The sequence below is a fragment of the Ptychodera flava genome, chromosome 6 (genome assembly GCF_041260155.1).
Source record: "Ptychodera flava strain L36383 chromosome 6, AS_Pfla_20210202, whole genome shotgun sequence".
NCBI classification, from domain to species: Eukaryota; Metazoa; Hemichordata; class Enteropneusta; family Ptychoderidae; genus Ptychodera; species Ptychodera flava.
The window spans coordinates 39,047,867-39,074,825 of NC_091933.1; the positions used below are offsets into that span (position 1 = coordinate 39,047,867).

At 36.4% G+C, this 26,959-nt stretch overlaps 3 protein-coding genes across 3 annotated transcripts in view; 1 reads left to right on the forward strand and 2 right to left on the reverse strand.

The window, feature by feature from the left end:
* Positions 1-1,921, reverse strand: part of LOC139135734 (uncharacterized) — a 61,177-nt gene extending 59,256 nt beyond the window's left edge. Inside the window, exon 1 of the mRNA XM_070703384.1 lies at positions 1,736-1,921. The gene's annotated coding sequence lies outside the window, so the exon portion shown is untranslated. The remainder of the gene's footprint in view (positions 1-1,735) is intronic.
* A 2,235-nt stretch (positions 1,922-4,156) lies between these two features.
* LOC139135736 (U6 snRNA-associated Sm-like protein LSm3) lies at positions 4,157-9,202 on the reverse strand. Its single transcript, XM_070703387.1, has 4 exons — positions 8,997-9,202; positions 6,345-6,452; positions 5,911-6,006; positions 4,157-5,576 (listed from the first exon to the last, which is right to left on the reverse strand). Exons 1-4 carry the CDS (start codon positions 9,015-9,017, stop codon positions 5,490-5,492), a joined length of 312 nt encoding a protein of 103 aa, XP_070559488.1. The 5' UTR covers positions 9,018-9,202; the 3' UTR covers positions 4,157-5,489.
* LOC139135735 (DNA repair protein complementing XP-C cells-like) lies at positions 9,168-25,953 on the forward strand. The gene is made up of 17 exons (XM_070703386.1): positions 9,168-9,347; positions 13,905-14,579; positions 15,372-15,474; positions 15,750-15,834; positions 16,346-16,503; positions 16,872-16,992; positions 17,566-17,655; positions 18,077-18,737; positions 18,944-19,087; positions 19,866-20,021; positions 20,461-20,518; positions 20,844-20,955; positions 21,254-21,349; positions 23,155-23,329; positions 23,673-23,766; positions 24,189-24,282; positions 25,119-25,953. The coding sequence occupies exons 1-17, from the start codon at positions 9,269-9,271 to the stop codon at positions 25,368-25,370; spliced, it is 3,153 nt and encodes a 1,050-aa protein (XP_070559487.1). The 5' UTR covers positions 9,168-9,268; the 3' UTR covers positions 25,371-25,953.
* Positions 25,954-26,959: the final 1,006 nt, after the last annotated feature.

Consider the following 26,959-nt stretch of genomic DNA (forward strand, 5'->3'; position numbering starts at 1 on the left):
TCTTAAATATGCCTTTTGAATGATATATCAGAAACTAATATCACACCCAAGTCTCAGATCTCAGACACTCTCTTTAACAGACAACTATCGATAGAATAATCGTACAAAATAACATTTCTTTTGTTGGTGAAGGAATCAACATTGCATTTCAGAATATTAAGGTTAAGCTTCCACAAAGTACAACCTTTAACAAATTCTCATGTAACAGAGTACAATCGGCTATAGAGTGAATTTCGCGAAAGAATTTAGTGTCGTCAGCACATACTGATCTGACTACGAAGAAGGACATTGCGAGAAAAACTAGCCAGAGAACGTGTGCCATAATGTTAGGGCTCAGTGAATATCAATGAGCAATACCCATTTATTCATAGGCCAATCATGAGAGGACATTTTAACTTATGTTGACTTTGAAAGGGACGCCAGGGACGTTACGGTCACCTTTGGCGACTATTCACTTTAAAATTAGCATTCTTTGCACACAGTAGCTCTTTATTATCGATCTCGCGGCTAGAATGAGTGTGGAAGAAGGCTAAAAATCTCCGAAGGCAAAAATACTCCGGCAGGGACGCGACTAATATTAGATCGTATCGTGAAGAAATTTTACGAGCACATCCAAGTCATAGGATAGTCTTTGTGCCAAGTTTCAAAGAAATTAGTTGAGGTATGACCGCCTGGCAGCCATATATGTATGATATTATCCTTGTGCCAAGTTTGAAAGAAACTAGGCAAGGCATGTCTAAATATCTCTATCTTGTGTCTATTTACGATACTCATAATTATTCTAAGAACAAATTTGCTGAAGAGAGCGCCGCTTGCTTCTCAATATAAAACCAAATGCACAATATATCTATATATACACATACATACATATACATATATAAGCATGTGTGTATACATGTGTATACATTTGTCTGTTTATTTGTTTGTATGTTTATTTATTCAACGTTCTATGATATTGTATGTATGTTTGTTTGTTATCTATTTATGTATGTCTGTGTGTTTATTATTTATTTATATATATGTATGCTTGTTTGTATGTTGTTTATATTTTATTTATTTATTTGTTTGTTTGTTTGTTTGTTCCTGGCCGCCCTGTGCCCGGCATCGTAACTGTTTATTGAAAACACTGGAGAGAGGATCCTGAACTCCTCACGTTTCATGGAAATTCGAACTGTAAGCAAAATCGCGGTAAAACCTCGCTTTCATTTCCCAAAACAGCGGGAATGGCGACACAGAACTTTGTATCAAAGTAAGAATAAACGTTAACAAGAACGTCATTGGCTAATTCTCCAGTCAAGCGTAGGAAGAAATCCTATTTCCGATGACGTTCGCACGGTGACGTCAAATAACTTTTGAATCCTATTTGAACATCAAGATATACCATGCAAATACGAAGCTATGAAAGTATAACAAAAACAAAAAAACCAATTTCAATCTTTCACGGCAACCCTTGCTACGTACAATAGTAGATAAAAAACACGGAAAACGGGTATTAAGAAAGCTTCAACGAAGCTCCAGTTCCTGCTTCATAAACGAATGTGCCCCTAAACCTAGTACTGGAGAAAATACGAAAAACACCGAAAACGGGTACGGCCGTACTAACTGGATGACCTTTAGCTGGGGAGCCACTATACCACCCCGCCATAACTGACAGTTTGAGATGTCAAAGTGTAATTGGGTGATATCGAAGTATAAAAAAATGATCAAACTCAAAGAAAAAACTGTTCTTACTTACACGCCACTCCACTTTTTGACTTTTGCTGGGTGATTGCCTTGTACAGTTAGCCTTATGTACAGATTTTGTTGTTGAACGTAACAACTGCACGCTATACAGCCGTGATGCAGCCAGCGAGCTCTTGTCCTGCGAAATTACTAAGACGGAAACAATTCTACACTAGTCGACTTGCTATTTTTCCTTAGGTAAATTGGGAACAAAACTGCCCTGTATATTATGCACGATGACGCGGAGAAGAGTAACCGTGTATTTATTGTATTTCCTGGCAACAGACGCTTGGCTCCATGTGTATGGGTCTGTTTTTAATTAAACTTCCGGGTTCAAAAAGAGCAGATCGTGATCAATGTGTTTGCAGTGACATCAAGAAAATACTTCAGCAGTATCTATTATTCGAGTACTTAGATTTGATGTTACTTCAGCATGCAGGCAGAGTCTGATGACGCCTTTCAGCAAAACTATTTGGGAAGGGCTTGGAAAAGTAAGTCCGTGCAAATGATTATGGTGTTTGTCAAACGCAGAAAATTAATCAGAATTACAGTAAGTGTGATTTTGACCCCACCCTCACAGGTTATTGAACATTTTACACACTTAGCAAGATTTAAGCGTACGGCGTTTTCTAATTGTGCCAATCTGCATATGCCCTCTCATATTCAAAGGAAGGAATTACTTGATTGCAAACGTTAAACAAGTAGTATTCTCTTCGCGTTGCAAATCTTATTCGTGTCGAAGCTTACGATTCAAGTAAACGTGCTGCTTTGCCTCGTTGTGTTAGCTGTGGGTCCATAGCTGTGTTTTCGGACTGGATTACTGCCTTTTACGGGCTAGTTTTGACTTTGACCCCGCGGGGTCAAAAATGTAAAAGTCAAAACCAGCCGTAAAAGGCAGAAATCCCGTCCGAAAACACCACAGCTAAGGACCCATAGCTATCGTTGTGTGAGCCAGACGATTAATTAAACTCTTCATCTCTAGACAGCTGTAGACAAACAAACTCATCTCAATTGATCATGGACCCTAGTTTTTCTCTAGGGTCTATGGGTATTGGGCCGAACAAAAAAGATGTGCTTTTCCGATAACCCGAACTACCCTATTTTTCATCTGCCGACCCTAACCTTTCTAGAGCTACGTAAACACGGAAGTAAAAAAAAGAAAGAAAAAACTCCGTAAAATCACGCGTTCGTTACTTGGATTTGATTTTTGCTTGAACGCGGATGTCTTTTATGGGTTTTTTCCTTTTTTATGTCTGACACATTTTTCTGGAAATGTTGTGGCAAAGTGTTTGACACCCTGAACCCCTGAAAAATACATATTTAAAAATAAACATTTTTTGGAACAAAAAATTCCTGCCGACATACCTACCCTATTTTTGAAAACTATGTTATCGGAACAGCACAATTTATATATATTTTTTGGCCTTATCTGAATGACATAAGTTACATCTGTGTGTATGACAAGCTTAGTGACAACGATCAAGAAAAAATCCGTTTATTGTTCATGAGACTTTCACTTATGTACTCTTCGGGTGTGGTTCGTTTTTCCCACTTTTGACAGATGTTTCGAAGAGGCTTCGTGACCGATGTTAGGTTGTTATGTAATTAATATTGAGGAAAAGTCTGGTCCTTTGTAGAAGGAAATGGAGTTGCTGACTGTCTCCTATTGTGCTCAGGGACCGTGTGCTCAATAAAGAAACAGCCTTGGGTGAACTATTTCCGTCTTATTTATCCTCGTTTGATTTGGGCCAAGCTGAAGCGTTCTACTGGGCATACAGTGTTGGAGAAATGTCCATTGAAATTTATAAACGGTTAAACAATTATTATTCTTATAGTTTTCGGAAAAGTGCCTGATGCTAGTACATTCTTCCCTAGGAGAAAAGCTCTTAAAGTGATTTTATACGTTGGTAAAGGGAGATAAATTAAATACATTATTCTATGAGGTTATTCACACAATCAATCATTAATAAAAAAAACCTTTTCCATTCTGTATGCCATATTTTGACCTTTTCCTCTTTTTTATAAAATCACTGGCAATACAACGTAAATACGATCAATCTTCCTGAGCGATTTCTCTGTGTTGTTCTGATGGAGACGTTTTACCGTGCCTTGCTCATAACCTGCCCGACACCTTATGTGCAAACATCTTGTTAATCTCTGGACAGCTGGTATGCCAATGTAAGGTCAGCAAGAATGTTCTTGCATCACAATAGTTCCTCGAAGAGGAAAGACTTTTATATGGTTTCCTGACAAAACCAAACCATTGAATGTGATCTTGCTCAAGAATGCCGCTGATATACCAGTGTGTGGTGTGAATTTCATTCCACAGATTGCCAAGCATAGCATTTACAGTTTTAATCTTTTTTGGCTCTGGGTATCACTTAAGGCAAAACTTCTTGAAGACTTAAAAGATATAGTCATTAAAAAAGGTTGATTAGTTTTCTTATTAGTGCTTTAATCCTTTGGATGAAAAAGGTCATATTTGGAGATCACTCTCAACATACTTATGGAGGTTGGCAAAAAATGCTTTAAAAGCAGCATACATACATGCATGTCCCTGTATGATGAAAAACAGATGACAAATGAAGTAAAAAATATTACTAATGTTGTGACTGCATCTTCAAAACTAAATGATCCTCAATGCTCTATTGAAGAAAGCTTCATGACGAAACAAGCTAACAGCGCTGTACATCAACATACAGTAATACCATTACAGTAAGAATTTCTGTTACTTTTTCTGATTGTACCAATCCTGTTAGCAAAATTAACATCAGTCCTTCAGACAGGTGGTTTTTGTGAATGCTTTGCAAGGTCATAGATTGCATACTTTGAATTTAACTTGTTCTGTCTTCTAGGGCAAAATACAATACATTGCACATGTGTGATTAAGAACTTAAGGTAGAACGCGCCTCGGGGACAGACATTCGGACTCTCAAACCTTTACAATTCTCTTCTGATATACCACTTGTGGGAGTTTATTTTAAAGCTCTCGGTGTAAGAAAAATTTTCACCAACTTAGTTTTTCGAAATTCGAAAATTTTTATTTTTCTCCATAGAGTTAACACAGGGATGGCGGCCATTCTGAATTTCAAATATCGGTAAATCTTGGGTTATTTGTTTCTCTAGTACCAAAATTTGCACGGTGACCCCCGATTTTTATTCTTGATTTTGAAAGACAATTGTTGAAAGATTCATTATAGAAAATTTGAGCAAAAGTTTAAGTCTTTCACTTTCGAGGCGCATACTACCTTAATGATATCCTAATCCCAGCTACATTTACAAAGTACAAGACATGTTCATATGTTGTTGTAGTATAGACAGTCAGTATGATACATAGCTCTGTTTACAGAATTCACTAAACTGTATATCTGTATAAAAAAGAGACACTATAAAAAATGGATAGAGTTCTAAATCATTTTCTATACAAAAAATGACAAATAATATGAAATTAATATTTACCAAAGAGGCTTAAAAAGTGCATGAATGTATCTTATTTGAAAAAGAAAGTCGATATGGTAAAAAAAAACTATATATGATGCTTTGGCTATCCTCTTCAAAATTTCCTCAGTAATTAAATTAAAGGTCCCTTGCAAATGTATAAGATGATAATGATCGACTCTAATGAATGAAGGGACATATCCAAGTCCTGTTGCAAAAATATCAAAACATCTCTCTGAACTAAGGATTTCAGAGCGTTTCCTGATGTATCTAACTGTGCACACACAGGAATCCATTTGGCATTTATCAGCAGAAAAACTCTGACGGGTTTACATGGCAGCTCCTCGTAGTGGAGGGGACACTAGAATAACACCATCTCCTCTGACAAACAACATTGGAATGTTTCTTTTTGTTGACTGAAAAGAGAGAAACCAGAAAAAAGATATGATTTCAACTTGATTCAATGTCTAAAGATTACAATCTATATATGTACACTCTCAATGTTTGGACTGTTAACCACAGCATTGATAGTACAAAGTGAAAACCTGTGCTGGTTATCTTACTCTTCGATAACCAGCAGTAACAAGTCAAAAGGAAAGTTTAATTGAAAGCCTAGTTTACAATCACATACTGGTAAATGCCTACTTGTGTAACCTGTACATTAAAGAAGCTACAAAATATTCCTTGTTTCATACTATAACTATGAAATCACAGGCATGGATTCTACATTAAAACAATATTACTTTATACCCTGTATATTTCTTCATACGTTTCTTCATCTATTTCAACAGTTGTCACAGTCTCTTCTACATCTCCAAGAATCATATTTAAATGTTGATCATATGCCTGAAAAAGAATGTAATATTTTTTCATCAAACTGTGACCAGTGTACTCTGACACTGAGGTACTAGTGTCAATCATGCTCTTTACTTGAATATATACTTTTAATGCTGAACAAATACAGGCCCCTCCATAGACTTTTGTTATATTGACTTTCATATTTTCTTTCCGATAATTTAATAGTCAGGAAATGAGCTTACTAATGATATTCTTTTATGTTAATTAATTATGTGAATTTTAAGATATTTTTAACAATCACTCTTTCCTTTACGCAAAAATTAACATCTACAAAACCATTCATCAGGTAATTGAATGACTGAATTTTAATGTTGTTCAGCACTTACATGTAGTCTGCCTCGAAGCTCTCTGTCATTTCTCATTTTAACATAAATTCGTTCATCTAAACTAAGCCTTATCAAATCAAGAGGTTCTTCTACAGCATTCGATGGTACCTGAAAGTAAAACAATCATTTACGAAGAATGAAAGAGAACTTCTTTTAAGTATTGCTGTTTGATAAACTGTGAAAGACGTATTAAAATCTGTAGGACACTATGTGCTCACATTCGGTTTGAATTGGTCCATTCGAGAAATATTTAAACCAGGAAAAACAAGAATGACAAAAGCAAATAAGGTCTCCAACTTAGGTACTGGAGGTCATCTTTAGGAACATGCATATCAACTTCTATAGCAATGGGAGAAGCAGATCCTAAATACATAAGCAAATGTCAACAACAAAAACAGAGAAGGCTTGATAAAAAGAAAAGGTGGGAGTGGGCAAAAAATGCACAAGGGATCTGGTAAAAAAGTAATGCTACATCATTGATCTTCTAAACCCTACCCTTCTGCATATCAAATGTTCCACCCCTTGGTATTACATAAGACCAAATGACAGGGAGTACATTTACAACCTTGGAGATTTTTAATTAATGCCATGAGTGTTATCATTCTAATGTAGACAGCACTTAAGTTAGTTACAGATAGTGAAATGCCTTCGACTGTGGGTGGTGATTACAACATCTGGAATTATCCTGGATCCAAATTTCTCATCAGTTTTTGTATGTCTTACATAGAAAAGTTGCAAAACTTGGTCCAAAATGAAAAAAATCACCTCAGCTTTGTTTTCTGGATCAAATTTTCCTACAAATTGGTATCAAATATGACAAAATTATGTTCACAGCCTTCAAAATTGTCTCACAACATATCCTGGGTTGGTGTAGGTCATTTAAGGTCACAAACTGAGAAAATTACCTAAAATATACGAATTTTGGGGTTTCCCAACACTTTGAGCAGAAAATTTATCTAATAACATCTTTCGGAACTTAATACCAAATTACAAAGCTATCAAACAAGGGACTTAATACCAAATTACAAAGCTATCAAACAAGTAATTTTGAGATAAAGTTTTCTTGACCAAAAATGACAATATTGTCTTAAAAATACAATTTTTTATATTTCAGGACAATTTCCACATATCTAACTATTGTCATCTCTGTACGTCTGTGTACAAAATATGAAAGCTGTCTGTCCAGGGGTTTTAAAAAGGAAACACTGTCTAAGATTTTTTGACCAAAAATGACAAAATTGCACAAAAATAGTAATTTTACCAATTTTGTCATAATTCAACACTTTAGAAGAGTAACACCCTTGCAAAGAGACAATCCAAATTTGAGAGCGATTGGGCCGGCGGATTCAGAGAAGAAGAATTTTTACTGAAAATGAGAAAAATCACAAAAAAATTCAGCAAAAATACAAAATTCAGGATATCTTCACAATATTCATAAAACTGTATAAGGTTAATCTAAGGTACTTGCACACAAATTTTCAAAGCAATCAAAAAAGCGGTTCTTGAGTTATCAATTCTTAACCATTTTCACATTTTGTAAGCTCATTTGCATAATTTTGGCAATGCAGACTTCATTTGAACAAAATCCCATCTATAGCCTAGGATGCATCCACACACCAAATACCAAGCTGAAACGTGCAGCGGTTTGCGTGTTTTTGATGTTGACGGACATACTGTACATACATACATACATACATACATACATACACACATACATACAGACGCCATCGACTTCAGCCTATACGATAAACTCACATTGGTAAAACCAAATGTGAGCTAAAAATCTAAGGTTTATAGGTTAAACTAACTCTGAAGATAAATAATTTGAAAATTCTGATATCTCCAACTACATTTAAGGATTTGTATTTGAAAATTACACAACAGAACTAAATATATTTTCCAGAACAGGGCAAAGCAAACTCCTACCACATGTCTCTCTAGTAGAGAGGTAAATTTAAATTTTGACACACATGAGAGCTTACTTTTCATGGCAAAGGAGGGTATGGTTTATTTCATATGTGGGATTGTGTTGCAACATTATTCAAGGTGTCACTTGTTGACTACATTTGTAAACAATCAAACCAAAGAAACAAAGTTCTTTATGGACAAACACGTACACAAATGCTATTCTTTATTGGTACTTTATTATATATGGAAGTGATCATACCTGAGAAATACACACGCATAAACAAACAATCAAGAAGCCTGAGTCCCCTATGGTACAATTACATGTACATTCATTCCAACTTTAATATACAGAATCAGAATTTCTGAGAATGAGTTGTTATTCTTATAAGTTCCAGTACCTGTGGTGTTTAAGCCCGTACTTTTCTAAAAAATCCCCTTTAAGTCATTTCTTCCTTACGCACACGGGTGCGACACTTTCGCTATCACAACCCAGCTACACAGCTGTCAGCTGCAGAGTCTTCTGCTTTGCTTTAACACAAACTGAACTACACTCTACAGTGTACACGTGCTTGAAGATGCAGGCAGGTTACGGAGAAAGCACATTTAAAAGGTTCTGTTGTTTCTACGCCAAAACAACGGCGTGTCCAAAATAGGACAGATAATGCAAATTAGTTTTATGCAATCGAACTCTGAAAATAGAAGAGCAAAAACTTCATTTTTCAGTCTGATGTCACACTGTCCTACCTGTTCTTGGTCGTCCGCCATTTTGACCTTGTTCACAGGCAGCGTTATGATTGGTTGATTATTTGATCCCGTCTTCGAAAATTGGCGCGAGATTTCGACGAGACTTACATGAACAGCTGGGCAGGCTAAAGGTCAAGCTGTGTGATGTAAGACTGACAGGCCTTCTTGACAAGCGCTTGATAGCGTTGACGCACGGTAGGGTAGAGTAATCGTGATTGACGCCTACCATACCGGTAGTACAGTTCGGTAAACGAGATCATAGCCGTAAAAATATGGCGAAACGGAAAGGAAGTCGTTCCTGCAACTCTAGAGAAGCAAACGAGCCACCTGCAAAGAGATCAAAACAGGCTGGTAGGTGAAAGTAGTTCAGTTGTACTAAAAAGTCACAGGCATTCAACAGTGTTCAATGCAAGCAAACCGTCACTGATCATCTGATGCAAACATCACTGACGATTTGCTTACCATTGAGTCGAATGCCTGTGGTTGTACTCGCGTGAACCGATGAGTCGCATTATGGAGGTAATTCCCTCCATGGTCACATCAAGAAGCCATGGGAAGTACAGGTGCTTTTAGCTTTGCTTTGATAGTCGATCGAAGGCCCGGGATCGAAGTGTTAAGGGAGCCGTCATTATTTACGGCCGGGAGGTAACTCAAAAAATTGAAAACTTCAAGGGAGGGGGGGGGGGGGTTGCTCAAAATGAAAGGAAAAGGGAGGTTACTCAATATTTTGTGCGAAATAAATTACCTCTCAGATTTCACCATTGCACACAGCAACTTTTCAATTTTTTTTTATGCGAGAGGGGGGACACCCCCCTGATGTGCTCTCCCCCTTGGAGTGTTCTAATAGTTTTACTGGTAAACAACAAATTGAAAATACCTCTCAGATTGCACTAGATTGCACACATCAATTTCTCAAAATTTCACATGATCTAGGACAAAAATGAACTATTGTGAATTCATCATTAAATATTTTAATTGACCTCCGTTCAATAACGATTTTTACATTTAAACGTACCATATTCAGACTTTTCATTGGAAGGTTGCAGCTGGAGAAATGACAAGAAAGTCACAGATTTTCCATGCCTGAATATTTATTTGTCTTCAATTTCTAGCAAACTGAGAACTGTTTTTCACAAAATTTATTGTCATTGTTTGGTTGTTGAATATTGTGACTCAAACACTGATCTTGCAAAAAATGCAATCAAGATATCAGTGTCCATTGTCATTTTCGAACAGTTTTACCGAGTGCAAAATAAATTGAAACACGTCTCAGATTGCACCGTTACACACATGAATTTCTCAAAATTTTTGATAGGAGAGGGGGACCCCTCTTGTGCTCTCCCCTTGGGGTGTTCTAACAGTTTTACTTCATAAAAACCAAATTAAAAACACCTCGTAGATTACAACAGACTGTGCCATTGCACTCATCAATACAGGATCTAGGACAAAACTGAACTGTTATGAATTCATAACTCCTCAGCCTCATGTGTGGTGCTCTCCCTGAACTTTCAAATTCTGCCCATTCAGATATCCTAGTGTAAACCCTATCATGATACCCATCCAAATAAAACAATGTGGTTAGATACTGGTTATAGTGTGAGCTTTATATCTTTATTTTGTCGTGACTTTGAATTTGAATTGATGGTTTCACCTTTTCCAACCGCCATGAGATAACTGATGATAATCTAGCAGGTTACATCAGGATTTGGAAGGTCTTTACTATTGCTGTATTTTGTAAATTTTACAAGTGCATGTATTGGTATTTAACTTTTCTAAGTGGGCGGGGGGCAGTCAAAATTTCAGACAGAGAGGGGGATTACTGAAATTCATCATTGTTGGCAGGGAGGTTACTCAAAAGTTTGGCATTTCCAATGAAAATACTCCGACCATAGGCCGTAAATAATGATGTCTCCCTTAGGCCAAACCTTGGTAGTAGTGTGAATACAAGCAACGCTACAAGCACCTGTTATGGGACGTAGTCATTGTGACAATTTGTGCTACTTCCATCATGTCCCTGTTGCTGTAGCATCAAGCAACATTATTTTAGTTGTCCATGCACTGGACAGGTTGCAATGTTGCATCGTAAATTTATTTTCTTGATGAAACTCTACACTGGAGTAACTGACAGTGGAGAAGGAGTAGTGACAGCTTGCTCACTCTTGCTTTAGTTGTACTACTACAGTAAGTTACTGTAAACGTACATTGTATTATTTGTTTTCAGATGAAAAATTTTAGCCTTTCAACCAATGGTATGGTCCAATTCTACAAGTTTAAACAATAAGGCTAGACCATAGGAAAATGTGGATGAAAATGGTTGAAAGGCATGTAATCTTCTGCAAACATGTACCAGTAAGCTTGAACATAGAGATATGCTGTCTGCTAGGAATAAAAGCAATTCCAAATGCCAATTGTGTGTTTGATCAATGTGCGAATGGATGAAAGATGGTGTTTAAGACCAAATCATGGGCCTTTCCAGAACAAGAGTGCAAGAACTCATGCAATCTAGTCACTCTTGAAGTCTAGGCTAAGCAGTACTGCAAGATTCCCAGTGCTGTCAATAGAGTCGATGTTGAAGTGCACTGTGGTAATGCCACAACACTTGACTTTTAATGCAACTCTTATGTTTTCAGTTTGTATGTATTAGAAGGAAAGGACACGTAAATAAGTAGAAACCAATAAAAATATGGCAAAAGCTTGGGCAAAATGTAAATGTTTCACTCATTTTGATGCAGATTGGGGTCTTCAATATAAGCACAAGTGATGTAAAAACCTACAGTAGAACCATCTGCAAGGGTCAAAGTTCAAAGCCCACAGTATAGCCAACGTATATAAAGCCATGATACAAGAAATTCAAAAAGAACATTGAAGAAAAAAATCTCAATAGCATGAGATAGAAACACAACTGCATTACCTCGTTCAACTGTGCGTTCAATGAATCACAATAAATTGAGCGATTACCGTATAATTTTAAATTGTCTGTCACAGAACCATCATCAGACCTAATTTTTGCAATGAAAATAGCTACGGAAAAAAGTATATGATGATTATTAGCATAGTTTTCTGAATGACTCCACTGATCATAATAGTTATTCACTGTAAACAACTAGAGAGACTGGAGTGATAATGCTTCACAGGTGTCTGTCATCTGTTTTTCATATCCATGTTGTTTTCTACAGGTTAAGAACGAGTCTTTGGTACTACATTCGCACCAAAATGGATCCACGAAAATTTCTGAAAATTGTCATTTCTGAAAGCATCATGATTCAATTAACTTATTGGTATTTATAGGTATACAGAAGAAATTTGCCATGTACAAGTAGTGAATAAAATCCGAGGAATGTTATGGCTAAGACGACAACACTTTATTTTGACATCAAAACAGTGCAATTGACATTTATCTGGAAAATCACAACGTCAGAATTACCAGCGGAAAAATTATTGAAATGAACTTTTTCACAACATGGAAGAGCCATAAAGGTGAAAAATTATGTAGCGTATGTATAGTTGAGAATATTTTAATAAGATCATGTGAAAAGGGTACGCTTGCGGTGCTACGCTAAAATTATAGAACTACTTTTCTGCTCAGAGAACTTGTCTCAAGATACACTGAACAATTTGAACAATAGTTTAATGTTAAAACTATTCAAAGGTGAACAGTGAACATAGAGCAACACTTGAGTTTTCCACTATACTGTTTATAGATATTCTAATACCAGAGGTAATGTACGAGAAAAATTAATGCGATATCACAAAAATACTGCATGTTTTTGCATAACAAAATGTTGAACATGCAACAACCTTTGTTGCAAGCAAAACTGTCATGGTTAAAATCCAGAAAATGTATTCTGGAAGGTGTCTTTAACCAGGAAAAGTACATATAAACATGAAATACAACAGCTGAAAAACAATGCAGGCATAAATGAAGAAATTCCCACCAGTGATAGGAGTGAGAACAATCAGCGTTGGCATTTCATAACAAAGATAAGAACAAACTTTCCACACTCATATTTTAATGTTAGCCCATTGTGTTAGCCCATTGTCTACTTATGGTACTATAAACATATAGAAAAATCAAAGCCTCTCCAGACTGCATACATGTAAGGGCGCGGATGCGTTTGTGTCAACTGGCTTGGCATAGGCCTCTGTGTCACTTCTACCTAAGCTGGTCTCGCATAGGTCTCTTTGCTCTTCTGTGTAAATGTTTCACAGGATACGAAAAAACAAAGCTGTGGCGCTAGGCGCATTTAATCAAGAGAAAAACTAAGGGTATCCTTTCCCTTTAAAGTCATCTACCGATATGTGCTTGCTCTGAGCAGTGTACAAGTTAAAGAACAAATGTTCCTATTTACTTTGAGCATTGCATAACACACAGAAACCTGACCCAAACCATAGTAAACACCAACTAGAAGGGGCGACGCAGGAAGTGCTGATACTTTATTAGGAAGAATATATACATACCTAAGAGGTATCTGATTAAAATAAGATGTTGGGATTTACTCTTTCTGTCCTTGTTCTTTCCTCTGTATTATATAGAGACAAGAGGACGGCCAAGGCAAAAGCGATGTAATATGAAGACCAAGCACATCTCTAGATCTGACTTCAATTAGATTAGTAATAGGGATGCAGCTATATGCTATTACCTTCTGTCTTTAGCATGATTAATGCATTATTTAGCATCTTCAATCATCTTTGATGCTAATAGTGCACACTGGCGTGTGACTGGGAGTTTTTGGTGCCAGACAGTAGTCATCTCTTGATTACATATTGCTGCTTTTTGCTGGAATTCGAACAAAGATCAGCAAAAAAAAATCCTTTCAGTACAAACTTTCTTCAGAGCTCTCATCAAAAATATGATTTGTTCCTAGTAATATGAATAATTTACCAAATTTCATTTCTCCCTCATTATAGAAAGGGGAAAAATGAAGAAAGATTTCAAGAGAAATGTCACGGAAAACAACACTGGAGTGAGAAACAAAGCCAGCGTCAAAACTGTGTCATCCAAGAGAAACACAAGAACAAGAAAAGTTACTAAATGTTCTTCTGAACATAGCCCTCCCAAACCTAATGTGGAAAGTATTCCAGCATTGATAGGATCACCAGATGATAGTGGTAATGATGATGTTGATGGTGATATGGCTGATTTTACCAAGCTTTCGTCAGCGAAAATACATGGAGGAAGAGATTCTAAAAGTGCACATACAAGGAGAAGAGGGGAAGAACGCAGTGCTGATGTCCAAGTTAGTGTAAAGAGATTGTCACCTGATTTACAGCAAACAGAGACTAACAGGAGTAAGAAAGAACCGAAAAAGGGTAAAATTAGTCAAAAAGCTGATGAAAAGGGAACTGTTAAAAAGAGGCAGAAGAGGGGAAGTGGTGTGGGAAAAAAAATTGGTCCTAATGCAGGTGAAAGTGAACATGCCATTCAAAGTCAGGTGAGAAGTCTTGATATCCAGTCACCTGATGCTCATCATAAAGATAAGCTACCAGGTAGAGATCTTGAAAATGATGTAACCATGACAACTGATGACAGGCCTGATGGAGCGTCATCTGATGACAGTGAATCTGAATGGGAGGAAGTGGAAGGTAAAGTCAGTTTCTTCATGTGTATTTGGAGTTCATATCTTGAGAATGCAATGATTTACCCATTCTGGCAGTTGAATTTTTAGAAATCTGTGGCAATAGGTCAAACCCAGAATTCAAATGGACTACTGTACAAAACAGACCCACATGTATAAACGCGAATAGAAGTACATGTATTTCCGTACGCATTTGAGCAACTGAGTTTGTTTGTACTGCCATCACGAGATCTCTTGGATGTGCTGAGTCTGCAGAATACATTGCGTTCTTTTTATTCCAGAGTAGAACCATTTGCCACATATAAACTGCGATATGCATGGATCATGAGTTTTCAGAAATGACTGAAAAATGACACAATGATCAAATCATATGACAAAGATTGTAACATCAAACGTTCAGAGTTGTACTGCAAAAATACCAGCCACCTGCCCATTCAAATTGATAACATTTCCCAAAACAGAATGTTGATTCACTTCAAGAATGATGTATGAGTGTAGACAAACAGTCATGTGATGATGTTAGTGTAGTAGTAATCCTGTGAAACTCTATTTGGAAGAAAAGCAACAGTAAGCATTTGTCGTGTGATTTCAAATTTAAAAAACATTAAAATACTGGAGATTTTGTTCAGTATTCATTTGAAAGATTGTTTTTTGAATACGCATATGAAATATAGAAATATACATGTACCGGTATGCATGCAATACAGACAATCAACAGAAAATTTACCATGAAATCCTTAACAATTATTTATGTGCATGAGTGCATACCTATTTTCTGTATGTTTGAATTTAATCATAGAAATACCAGCAGAGCAAGTCAGCCCTAAGAAGTCACAAGTAACTCCAGATTCAGTTGAGATTACAGTGGACCTACCAAATGCCCTGCGAATGAAAAGGAAAAGGTAAAAGTAGAAATGTTCAACATTTCCTTCAACTCACTCTATATTCTGTAACCTTGTATTCGCATCTCTTTGTGTAAATGCAACTATCACCATTGAATGCAATTAAGACAAACAAAATGTAGTCAGTCAGGTTTCCTTTATGTGATGGTCTTCAGTAAAATATGGAACTAGTAGTCATATAGGGCATTCTTACATCTATTTTGCATAGAAATTCAAGTATGTATTACTGTTAGTGGCAACAGTGAAAGAGTTTATGATCTGTTTCATATTTTCAGAAAGAAAAAAGAATTTGATTTCATGGCATACTTCCAACGCCAGATCAACAGATACAACAAAGAACAAAGGATTGAAATGCATATGGTAAGGTAACAATGAGATTAGCTTCGGAAAATGTTTGTCATGAATTTCATATATGCTACAATCAAACATTTATATATTGACTGCGTAGTGGTTACTCTGTCATACGCCTACTAGGGTTGCATCATGCAAACTAAAGAGCTCCACAGACAGGGCGTATAAATTCTTTCCTACCTTGTTGACGTTGTAATCAAATGTGTTTGTGTGTATGATGTTCCATTGTTGCCCAACATGCAAAGTTGAAGAGAACATAGGTAAGTCTGAAGAGCAAACTACACCAGCTAGTGGCAAGCCTACCTCTGTGACAAACGGAGTAAAATATCTCCCTTCTACAGATGATGAAGTCATTTGCTGTATTAAATCAATTATCAGGTGATTCAAATAGTCAAACTGTAGTAACATCGGTGTATAAAGAACAAAATTTGTATGTCCATGAAAAGTACCTATACATGTATGCTCACATACCTTTCTTGCCATTGTAAATGCTGTGATTACATGAGTCATTTTTTCACAGGTTCATCTTCTGTGTCTGCTAGCAAATGGTTTTTACAGGAACACCTGTTGTAATGATAATTCTTTGAAAGCAATGGCACTGTCAGTTATTCCAAATGACATTCTTAAGAAGGCAGTCCGTCAGTATGATGTTGCAACTCTGACAAGAGTTGTGAAATGGTAAGTAGAAAACGTTATCTTGATTGAGTGTTAGCTCATTTTCATTGTGTGACAGAGATAAAGATATTCAAAGAGAAACCAATGATGACAATGAAGTTTTTTGCAAAGGCTGTCAGCTACTCTTTGTTCAGTGTTTTCAAAACTGTTTCAGATTTTGTTTGCAGACTCAAAATTATTACATTCTAACAAACAATTAATGTAATGAAAATTTCAAAATTTGTCATGAGGACATCCTTAAAATGCTTGAAATCTGTTAGCAGTAATGAACTTAGTGTGGCAATTTTCTGTTGTGATTGACTATGTAATTACTTTACTGTCCGTCAACTCATAAATAACTCATGAAATATTCAATTTGAAATTTCTTTCAGGTTCAAATCAACATTTGAAATAAGCGCTGAAGTTGAAGGATCAGGAAATGTAAGTGTGGATGTCCAACTGATGGAGAGGTTTGAAACAAACATGGTGTCATCAGAGGAAGAACTTGTTCATGTAAGTCTGTTTATAAAATTCATTCATTACACTGCCTCACATGTCGATTCCTTTAGTATGATTGAATAGAACAGAAACAAGCTTTTAGGTAAACCAGATTGATTTAAGTCATCGGTAGCAAGCTCTTGATATTATAAGCAGTCTAAAAAACCACTTAGACAGTTTGAGGTGTTCCAAGATGACTTTGGGCCCCTCTATAGTTCAAGTTAGGAACAATGTTTTTTCTTTTCAGGTAACATTGTTGTATCAACAGTTTACACAACCATGCTTATAAAGAACAGACTTACATTGAATGTTATTGTAGGGGGCCACACAGTCACATATACCTCTTCAAAACAGAGATTTCTTCTGATTGAAATATCTTTAATGCTACTATTGTTTGGCTTCTTTGTATTGCTATAGTTACTTACATGAATGTAACACAGATGTAGCAAAAACAGGAGATGATGATAATGAATGTGCAACGTTGATTGACGTCAACATGGGAATTATCAGCCTCTTCAGCCAAACGTGCCGGTACATTCTGTGTAAAAGACCTGTTGTTGAATGATGTGTATGTACCTTCTTTCACAGATATTTGTGGTCATTTTGAGAGTGTTAAAGCTTGATGTCAGACTTGTCATATCTTTACAACCCATGGCATACAAGCAGCTGACATCACAGGTAATAGACCATGGCCTTTCGGAAATGAAACATTCCCCCCCAGTAGTTTTGTATGTTCAGCAGGAAAACAGTATCTGTGAAGTTCCTGGTAATGTTAACTGGTATCATATCAATGTGAAATATTGCTAAGAATCAGTCCCATGATAAGATTTTTAATGTCAGCAGACTGTATTCGATACTTCATTTGGATTTGGAAAACCTGTAGATATTCAGTAATTACATGTCAGCAAGGTTCTCACAAGCGTTAGAAAATAGAAGATCACCACATTGCTGAACATTGTGTTTCAAACTATCTGTTAATAAAAATGCCCTTGATATTTGACAGTGAGGTTATATACTGACTGAAATTAGTGTTGTATCTCTTCATTGTTAAAAAAATTAAGATTTCATAATGAACCGTTTAATGAATCTCATTGTGTAGAGTAAAGGCCCTGCAAAGAGACGGTCATCAAAGAAAAACAAATCAGAAGAAAGTGAGTCATCTCCAGTGAGTGACAAAGCTAGTGATGCCAAGGGAGATGAGAGAAGCAAAGCAAAGAAAGCATGTGAGAGGATGAAAAGTGGAAAGAAAAGAGCAAAGAAAAGTGATGAGGCAAGCACCAGTAGACAGTCTCTCGATCAAAGTGTTCAAGACAGCCCTGTAAGGAAAAGAGTTTTGAGACCAAAGAATGACAGAAAGCGACATTGTGATTCCAAAGCTGCCCCAATCATTGACATTGACAGTGATGATGAGGACCTTTCTGAAGAAGACAAATACATTGCAAGTTCAGAGAGTGAGAGTGATTGGTCAGAGCAACAAGAGAGAACCAAGCCTGTCAGAACACCCAAGCAGAGGCAGAGGCATGTGACGGGTCAGGGGTCAAGTGGCAAGGGTCAGAAGTCAAAGACAAAGAAAAGGGATTCTACAGATAGTAGTTTTGTTGAACTGTCTTCTGATAGTGATTTTGAAGTTGAAGTTGTTGCCATGGCTACAGGACCACGGAGAAGTGCTGAAAAGAAGAAACAAAGGAAGAGAATTATCTCCTCAGATTCAGAGAAGAGTGTCGAAATTGTGAAAACCAAAAATATCAAAGATAGAGAAGGTAAGATATGGTGGAATGTAAAGAGAATTTTTCTGAGAGAATAGACGTTCAAATAACATGGAATAGAAGTGCAGCATAAGCACTGGTGCAATATGGTTAGTGATATAGACAATTCCAAGAAAAACATGGATCAATTTTCAGAAACTTTGAAAAGCACCAATGCAATGCATGCTTCTTCATGCATATCTCTCTTTGTCTTTGTACAGGTTCTGACCAATGGATCGAAGTATACCTGCCATCAGATGAGAAATGGGTTTGCGTTGACTGTGTTAGGAATTCTGTCAATCATCCAGAACACTGTGAGAAATATGCAACACAACCTCTGAATTATGTCCTGGCATTTGACAATGGTAAAAAGCATTATAATTATCTAGATTAAGATAGAATGCGCTTTGAAGACAGATATTTGGACTCTCAAATTTTTACAATTCTTTTCTTTCTTGTCTACCACTTTGTAAGGGCTCATTTTAAAGCTCCGTAAGGAAGGACAAATTTCGCCGTGTTAAGTTTTCCGAAAATTGGAAATTTTATATTTTTCCCCATAGAGTTAATACAGGGATGGCGACCATTTTGAATTTCAAATATCAGTAAATGTTTGGTAACTTGTTTCTCTAGTACCAGACTTTGCACTATGACCCCTGATTTGTATTGCTGATTTGGTAAGACACTGGTTGAAAGTTTCCTTTAGAAAAGTTTGAACTTTCGAGGTGCATACTACCTTAACCTTAAGGAACCCTTCACGTTACAAATAACTGAGCTAGTAGAATTAAAACGGTGTGTTTATGCATTGCTTGAAATGGTTTGAAATTTTCAGTGAGAAGGCAACTTACATCTTGTAAATAGAGAGCTACTTATGTATGTTCATATTTAATCTATTTGTCATGATTGATATTAGTATGTTTGTAGAAAGCAGGCTTTGATGCTGTCCTATCTGCAAAATGTAAGTTTCCAAACAACATTGATGTTTTAGAACGCAAAGTTTAGACTACCTGACTGACTCTGGGCCAGATTCTATTGCTTTGTGTACTGTATCTCACTAACATCCAATGGCCATGGTATGTCAATTTATTCTGGGGTATCTCTTTGAATACCAATGCTGTGATTCTATGAACTATCACTGTTTTCCAGATAACACTGTGAAAGATGTAACATGTCGCTATGCGTCCAAGTGGATGTCACATACCAGGAAACAGCGAGTGGATGATGAGTGGTGGGAGGAGACCCTGAGTCCGTACCAGCCATGTGACACTGACAGAAATGAATCAGAAGATATGGCATTACAAGGTAATGAAACGTATCATCTTATACTTGAATTTGGTAAACTATAATGAGGTGCACTGTGCTGTGTATATTGAAGGTATAGATGACAGTCTCTGAAAATTAGACTTCTGTCCATGCATATTTGTGCCTTGCATCCAGTTTCTCTCCATATAGGTTCAGCTTTATCATAGAAAACAATTGGGTTGTACCAGGTTTACAGGGTAAAAGGGTATACTGATATGTAAGTGTCTTTCTGCTCATTGTCCTCTTCATTTTGTATTTGCTTAAATATCTCTCTCGAATACCAGATTGACAGCAAGGATAAGTTTTTTCCCGGTGGATCTGAGTTCAAATTAATCAGAAGTGATCATTGTTAGACCAGGTTTAGTTTATGAACTTGACATTAAATTTAATCATGTCCACAGGTTTTAAAATGATGATGTGCCTTTGTATTTACTTACAGCACAATTACAGCAACAACCACTGCCAACTAGTATAGCAGAGTACAAAAACCATCCCCTGTAAGTGTCATTTTAACAATTTTCCATTAAAAATAAAATTGTCGTTTATCGATGTTGTTATGTTCATCTGGAAGCTATGAAGGGGGCAGTGTCAATGTGAACCCTGTTATGAACCTGAAAATGCTCAAATCAGGCTCAATGCCATTTTGGAATATAAATGCAAAACCAGACTGACATGACTATTTCACAACATGCAATCATTGACAGGAAATTCAAACGGGTTGTTTTGTCTTCATACACCAAGGCTACTTTGTCAGTTCTCTACCTTGACATCAGTTATGTTCACCTACGTCTCATAAAGCCCCCTCCTTACATTGCTTTTCAGGTATGCTCTAAGGAGGCACCTACTGAAATTTGAAGCATTCTATCCGGAGAATCCAGCAACATTAGGATTTTGCCGAGGAGAACCTGTCTATGCAAGGGAATGTGTTCACACAGTGAGTGATATTTGCATATCCTTCATCTTCATCAGACCTTGTTTTCCACTCTAAATTTTGTAGTTACCATCGGTGCTTAAGTACTATTTTAGTATGACAGGTAACATCACATTCCTTTCAAAATTCTTTTTTTTTAATCTAATATTTTGCTTAACTTCTGATGCGTTGGAATTATCTTTTGCTAAAACTAATTGACCCAACTCAAAGTAGCTCATATAGTAATCTTTGGTAAGAAAATTACTACAAAGTGACCAATGAACTCAGCTTCTAACAATCTCTATGTTTCTAATCCTGACAGTTACACACACGTGAGACTTGGTTGAAAGAAGGTCGTGTTGTCAGGTTGGGTGAAGATCCCTACAAAATGGTGAAAGCCAGACCAAAACCAAGAAAGGTATGTTCATGAGGAACTCTAGCTTTTTGAGTCAGTGTGATATATCAGTTTGTATGATACAGTTGGTATGCATGAAGCAGCACACTCTGTGATCAAACAAATAAACAAAAGCAAGGAAAATGTAACCATAGAGGGCAGAATATCATGTTGTATGGGTAACTCATGTAAAAAACATATTGACATGTAGACTTGATTTAAGTCAGTGAATTAAAAAATAAAATAATTTATAATAGTTCTTGTGTCTCTCCTATTTCGTACAAACCTATCGGAATTTGGTAGCCCAGGCCAGGTTTTCCCAGCAATTGAATGCATTACCTTTGAGTCTGTGCAGTGTAGTGAAATAGTTTCTGCTGGATTCATCAACTTGGACTTCTTGCAAGTACCGGCGGCTAGACTGTGTACACAGTGATGTCAAGCAAATACAAAATGATTGACAGCTCCAGCCATTATTGTAGCAAATAAGGAGAACGCATGCTAATAAACCTCTTTATATATTGAAAACTTTGTTGTCATCTCCATGTTGTGCAAAGCACAGTTACGAGTGGTATGTATACCGGTACTACGTGGCTGCCGCTGTGTATCGTACCACACGTAACTGTGGTGCCAAGCCACTTAGACATCGAGTACTGGGCGAATAATGGCATCAAGATCATACATCGACCGCTTGTTACAACTGATCGGTCGACCGTCCCTAATCATGCGAGATTACCAAAGAAAGGTTGTTGAGAATTCCATTGAGGGAAAAAATGTGTTCGTCTGCACACAACCGGCAGCGGAAAATCACTGACATACGAGTGAGTTTGATGCGAGTTTTCTGCACGTCTCGCTTGGGGTCAACAGGTAACTCCTTCCAATTTGTAAAATTCAGTGATGTCATCTTATGAATAATAAATAAGTAAATAAAAATGTCATCTCATGAATAATTTATAGCAACGCAAACCCTGCAAGAAAGCCAAGTCTGTGATTCTGGGTGAAACTCCCCCCTGTATAGCGTTCACCCACTCATCGCGTCACTCCACTCACCGCGCACATTTCACATTAAAGCAAAACACAAATCATTGCGTTCACTCCACTCAAACAGTCACAAATCACAGACTTGAACCAAGTCTAATTGACATATTGGTAGTTCAAAAATGATATTGATGTGAATTTTTAATTGAAATGCAAGTTAACACATGTTTTTTACAAACCGAACTATCCTAAACAGAAAAGCAGAGTTAAAATTCGTTTCTAGTAATTGGGCATGAATCAACAAGAACTAATGGTGAACGTTTACATCAAATACTCAATACAGACTCAGCTGTTCATATTACTGTATGCATGTCTGAACAAATCTTAGGAAATTAACTGAACAATACAGTTCAATTGAATAGAGGATAGCAAGTGTAATACACTGTGCCTGAACAAAGTTCTCATGACAATGGTGTGTTAACTGTACACGATGCACATTCTTAAAATATTGAATTTTCTGGCAATTTTGTAACCCTTTAAGTGTATTTTGCATAAATAATAAACAATGTCAGAAGTGGCCATTGGCATGAAATGAACCCCAGTACATGCCTAATTATAGATGCATGTATTTCATTAATATGTCATGATGACACAAACAGCTACCCCATCTTGTTACGATATTCCATGCAGTCAATGATAAGCCTGGGGGAGACATATGTTGTTGTAAATTAGAATGTCTTTGAAATCCGTATGTGAATTGTGTTAGAGCCCTCAAAGTAGTGGCCATGCGACAGGTCCCCTACAAAATAGCTTACTGCCTTTGCTCAGATATCTCTGATTGTGTCCATGAACAGAGTTACAAAGATTTGGACAAACCAGAAGAATCACAAGTCCCTGTGTTTGGAAGATGGCAAACTGAAGAGTACATTTCGCCACCAGCAGTGGATGGCAAAGTGCCAAGAAATGAACATGGAAATGTAGAAATGTACTTACCAAGAATGCTACCAAAAGGAACTGTGCATTTACAGAGTAAGTTGTAGAGACTGGTTTCGCTGTCTTATTGACATTAAACCGTGAATTTTATTGCCTGTGACCTTTACATTGGTAACATCATCATTATCATCACCATCATAAATTTGTACTCGTATACAGGGTAGTATCTATAGTCACTACAGAATGGGCAATCAAAGATCTTTGGTAAAGATCAGATTATTAGATGAAGTCATGGTGAGAAAACATCAGTTCATATCCTGAGATGAAAGGTACTGCAACAGGATCTCATTATTTTGCATTCTATAGTTTTGTCAACCATGACAAGTGATATTTCCTGTGAATTCCTCTTTCAAAATGCTGCATTTTTCTCCTTCATCAGTTCCTGGCTTGAACCGTGTTGCCAGAAAGCTGGACATTGACTGTGCACCTGCGATGGTTGGTTGGGACTTTCATAGTGGCTTCTCCCATCCTCAGTGAGTTTGACTTTCTGCCTTTTACATGAAATAAACACAAGCTAACTCTCAACCTGTTCAAGATGATCACCACTCTGCACCAAATACCAATCAAATGCATTTATATTTACTGTAAGTTACATACTGTATGTTGTGGCAACATCTTAAGTATCAGATATTTCTTTATAATACGTGTATACCCGAGAGATGTCATATACAAGTGTAAATAGTTTGAAGTACTGGATTGACTAAGAAAAGACATCTATATCAGACCTCGTTTGACAACAGGAATTCTTGATATTGGGGTGCACAAAAAGTTAATGTTTTGCTTTGAGTCTGATGCTATGGCCATGTTGTAATTTAGCGCTCAAACTGTAATCATTTACAGTATAGCCTTCCAGTTACTTTGACTTTCAGCGTGAAAATCTTCTTTCATTTCTCAGATTTGATGGTTTTATTGTGTGTGAAGAATACAAGGAAACATTGCTTGATGCATGGGAGCATGAACAGCAAGAAATTGAAAGGAAAGCCAGAGAGGTCAGTCTTAGCCCACAAATTCACAATAAATATTCAAATAAATTACTCGTTATATATACAGCAAAAACATCACAAAATTTGGCTTCATTCTTGTTGATTTTATCATAACATGTACAGACAAAAATCTGACTGTCACAGCAAGGTTTTAGCCAAAGGTAATTTTGTGGTCATATGATGGTATAACTTAAAGGGACAAAGTCAGCCATTTTTCATGAATTTTGTTTGATGCAAGATACTACTTATGTTGTTTGACATGTTGAAAGATACCAAATGAATGGGTGACATGCATATATTTGACCCCGGTTTTAGACAAATGAAACCATCGCAAAAATGAATTAATGGTCATGACCATTAATTCATTTTCGTGATGGTTTCATGTATTGTGTCTAAAACTGGGGTCAAATATATGCATGGTCACCCATTCATTATCTTTCAACATGTCATACAATTTAAGTAGTATCTCGTATCAAACTAAATTCATGAAAAATGGCCGACTTTGTTCCTTTAAATTTATTCATTTGCTCATCATTAAACAGTTTTGAACCCATTTGAATGGTCTCATGACAGCATAGTGAGACCATTTCAATACACAGCATCAAAACCTCCCAGACTTTGATGTCAAAACATGCATCATGTCTCACCTTATGTACAATTATTTTAGTCCCTGTAATAAGGAGAAAATGTAGTTTCTTTCTGAGAGTTTCAAAACTTTTCTGCATCGCAGATTATGTAATGGCAATACAAGAAAACATTAATATTCTCGTGCTCCTTTTACCATGTGGTTCTGTTTGTATCACTCCAATTGAATTCTGATTTCATGAAATATCTATGAATAGAAAAGAGAGAAGAGAGTGATGCAACACTGGAAGCTACTCATCAAAGGATTGCTGATCAGAGAGAGACTGAAACGCAGATTTCAAACTGATGAGCATGATGGGAAATCAACAAGTGATGGAGCAGAGGATGGGGAGGTTGCCAGGGATGTGGCAATGTCATGGCCGCTCAACAAACAAGCTGCACGTAAGAAAACCTTGAAGAAAAAAGAAGAACCCAGTTCAAGTCATTTGTTCCCATTTGAAAAGTTGTAATCATGTGTGCTAATATCACAGTGATGAAATAAAGGTTATTTCAAATTTCACACCCATAAAATGCAGGTAGGAAGACTGATGAGGCTGTGTAGCATTTCAAAGCTTACAAAATTGACTTTGTGATCAGTTGATGGACTGTGGTCAGCCAGACCAAGGTACGGAAATATTCACTGAAAGTAAAATTTGTAATGTACCTTGGCAAATTGCAAAGTGACTCTTCTGTAGAAATTTATGAACTGGTGTGGTTACAAATCTGCATTCACATATCTCAATATCAGTTCAAGAAGATGGAAACTTCGTTGGCAATCACACTTTAAGTTTTCAGTTTTCTGTGCTGAAATTTGCTTGATATGTATTACTTTGTAAGTTTTTCTTTAGTTGACCTTACATAACTAATGTAGTGAAGTAATTCTTTCATTTTGTCAGTTCGAATATTAGCATGACGTGTGTATATCCAAATGACAGACAGAAACACATCAACTATCCTGACACTGCCACACCTCTGTGAAAATATTTCTTACCAGAGTATGCTTAAGTATATAAAAAACATCATATTTTAATAAAGTTTCTAATATTTGCAAAACATCTGGCATCGTATATACCTTGTTGTGTTAGCCCTTTTCTTAAGCCAACTGTGTGTAGTTAGGCAGAACATGCCTCAAAAAATTTGAATGATTTAATCTATTGCTCAAACTTTCCTCAAAGAAACATTAAGCCAATCTCTTTCAAAGTGAAGAATAAAAATTAGGGTTCACTGTGCTATTAAATAGTTCAGTGGAGCTAGAAAAGCAAACAACCTAAAATGTATAACTAACCCCAGGTTTACTGTATGGGGGGGAAAATTGAATATTTGATTTTTAGCTACTATAGAAGCTATTGGGATAGGTATCCGTCAGGCGTCCGTCGTCAGTCTGTATGTATGTATGTATGTATGTATTCAGGTCCCTAGGGATGACCCAACTTAGATTTTTACAAATTGCAAATTGTAATGAAATATGCAAATTTTTATTTTTATAAGGAATTTTTTTGTCATTTTTGGTCAAAAATTTATTTCATCAAAACCGCTTGTCTGACAGCTTTGATATTTGGTATACAGGTTCATAGGGATGATCAAAATATGATATATTCAAATTATGATGAATTCTACAATTTTGTATTTTGGGGGCAATTTTTGCCATTTATGGTGAAAAAAAATTTCTCAAAAAGTACTTGTTTGATGGCTTTGATATTTGGTATACAGGTTCCTACAGATGAACTAAATATGATACATTGAAATTATGATGAAATCTGCAATTTTGTACTTTTGGCGCAATTTTTGCCATTTTTGGTAAAAAAATTTGTTTCTCAAAAACTACTTGTCTGATACCTTTTATATTTGGTATACAGGTGTTCCTATGGGTTGTCTTACTGCAATATATTTAAATTTGATGAAATCTTCAATTTTTGTAATTTTGGTCAATTTTTGCAATTTTGGTCAAAATCTTGTTTATACTTAATTTTGTATCCATGTCTATAGTGGCTTCAGGGACATTGGGCCAATGTTTACAATAAAAGATGATAGAAATTTGCTGCACACGGTTTACAATGAG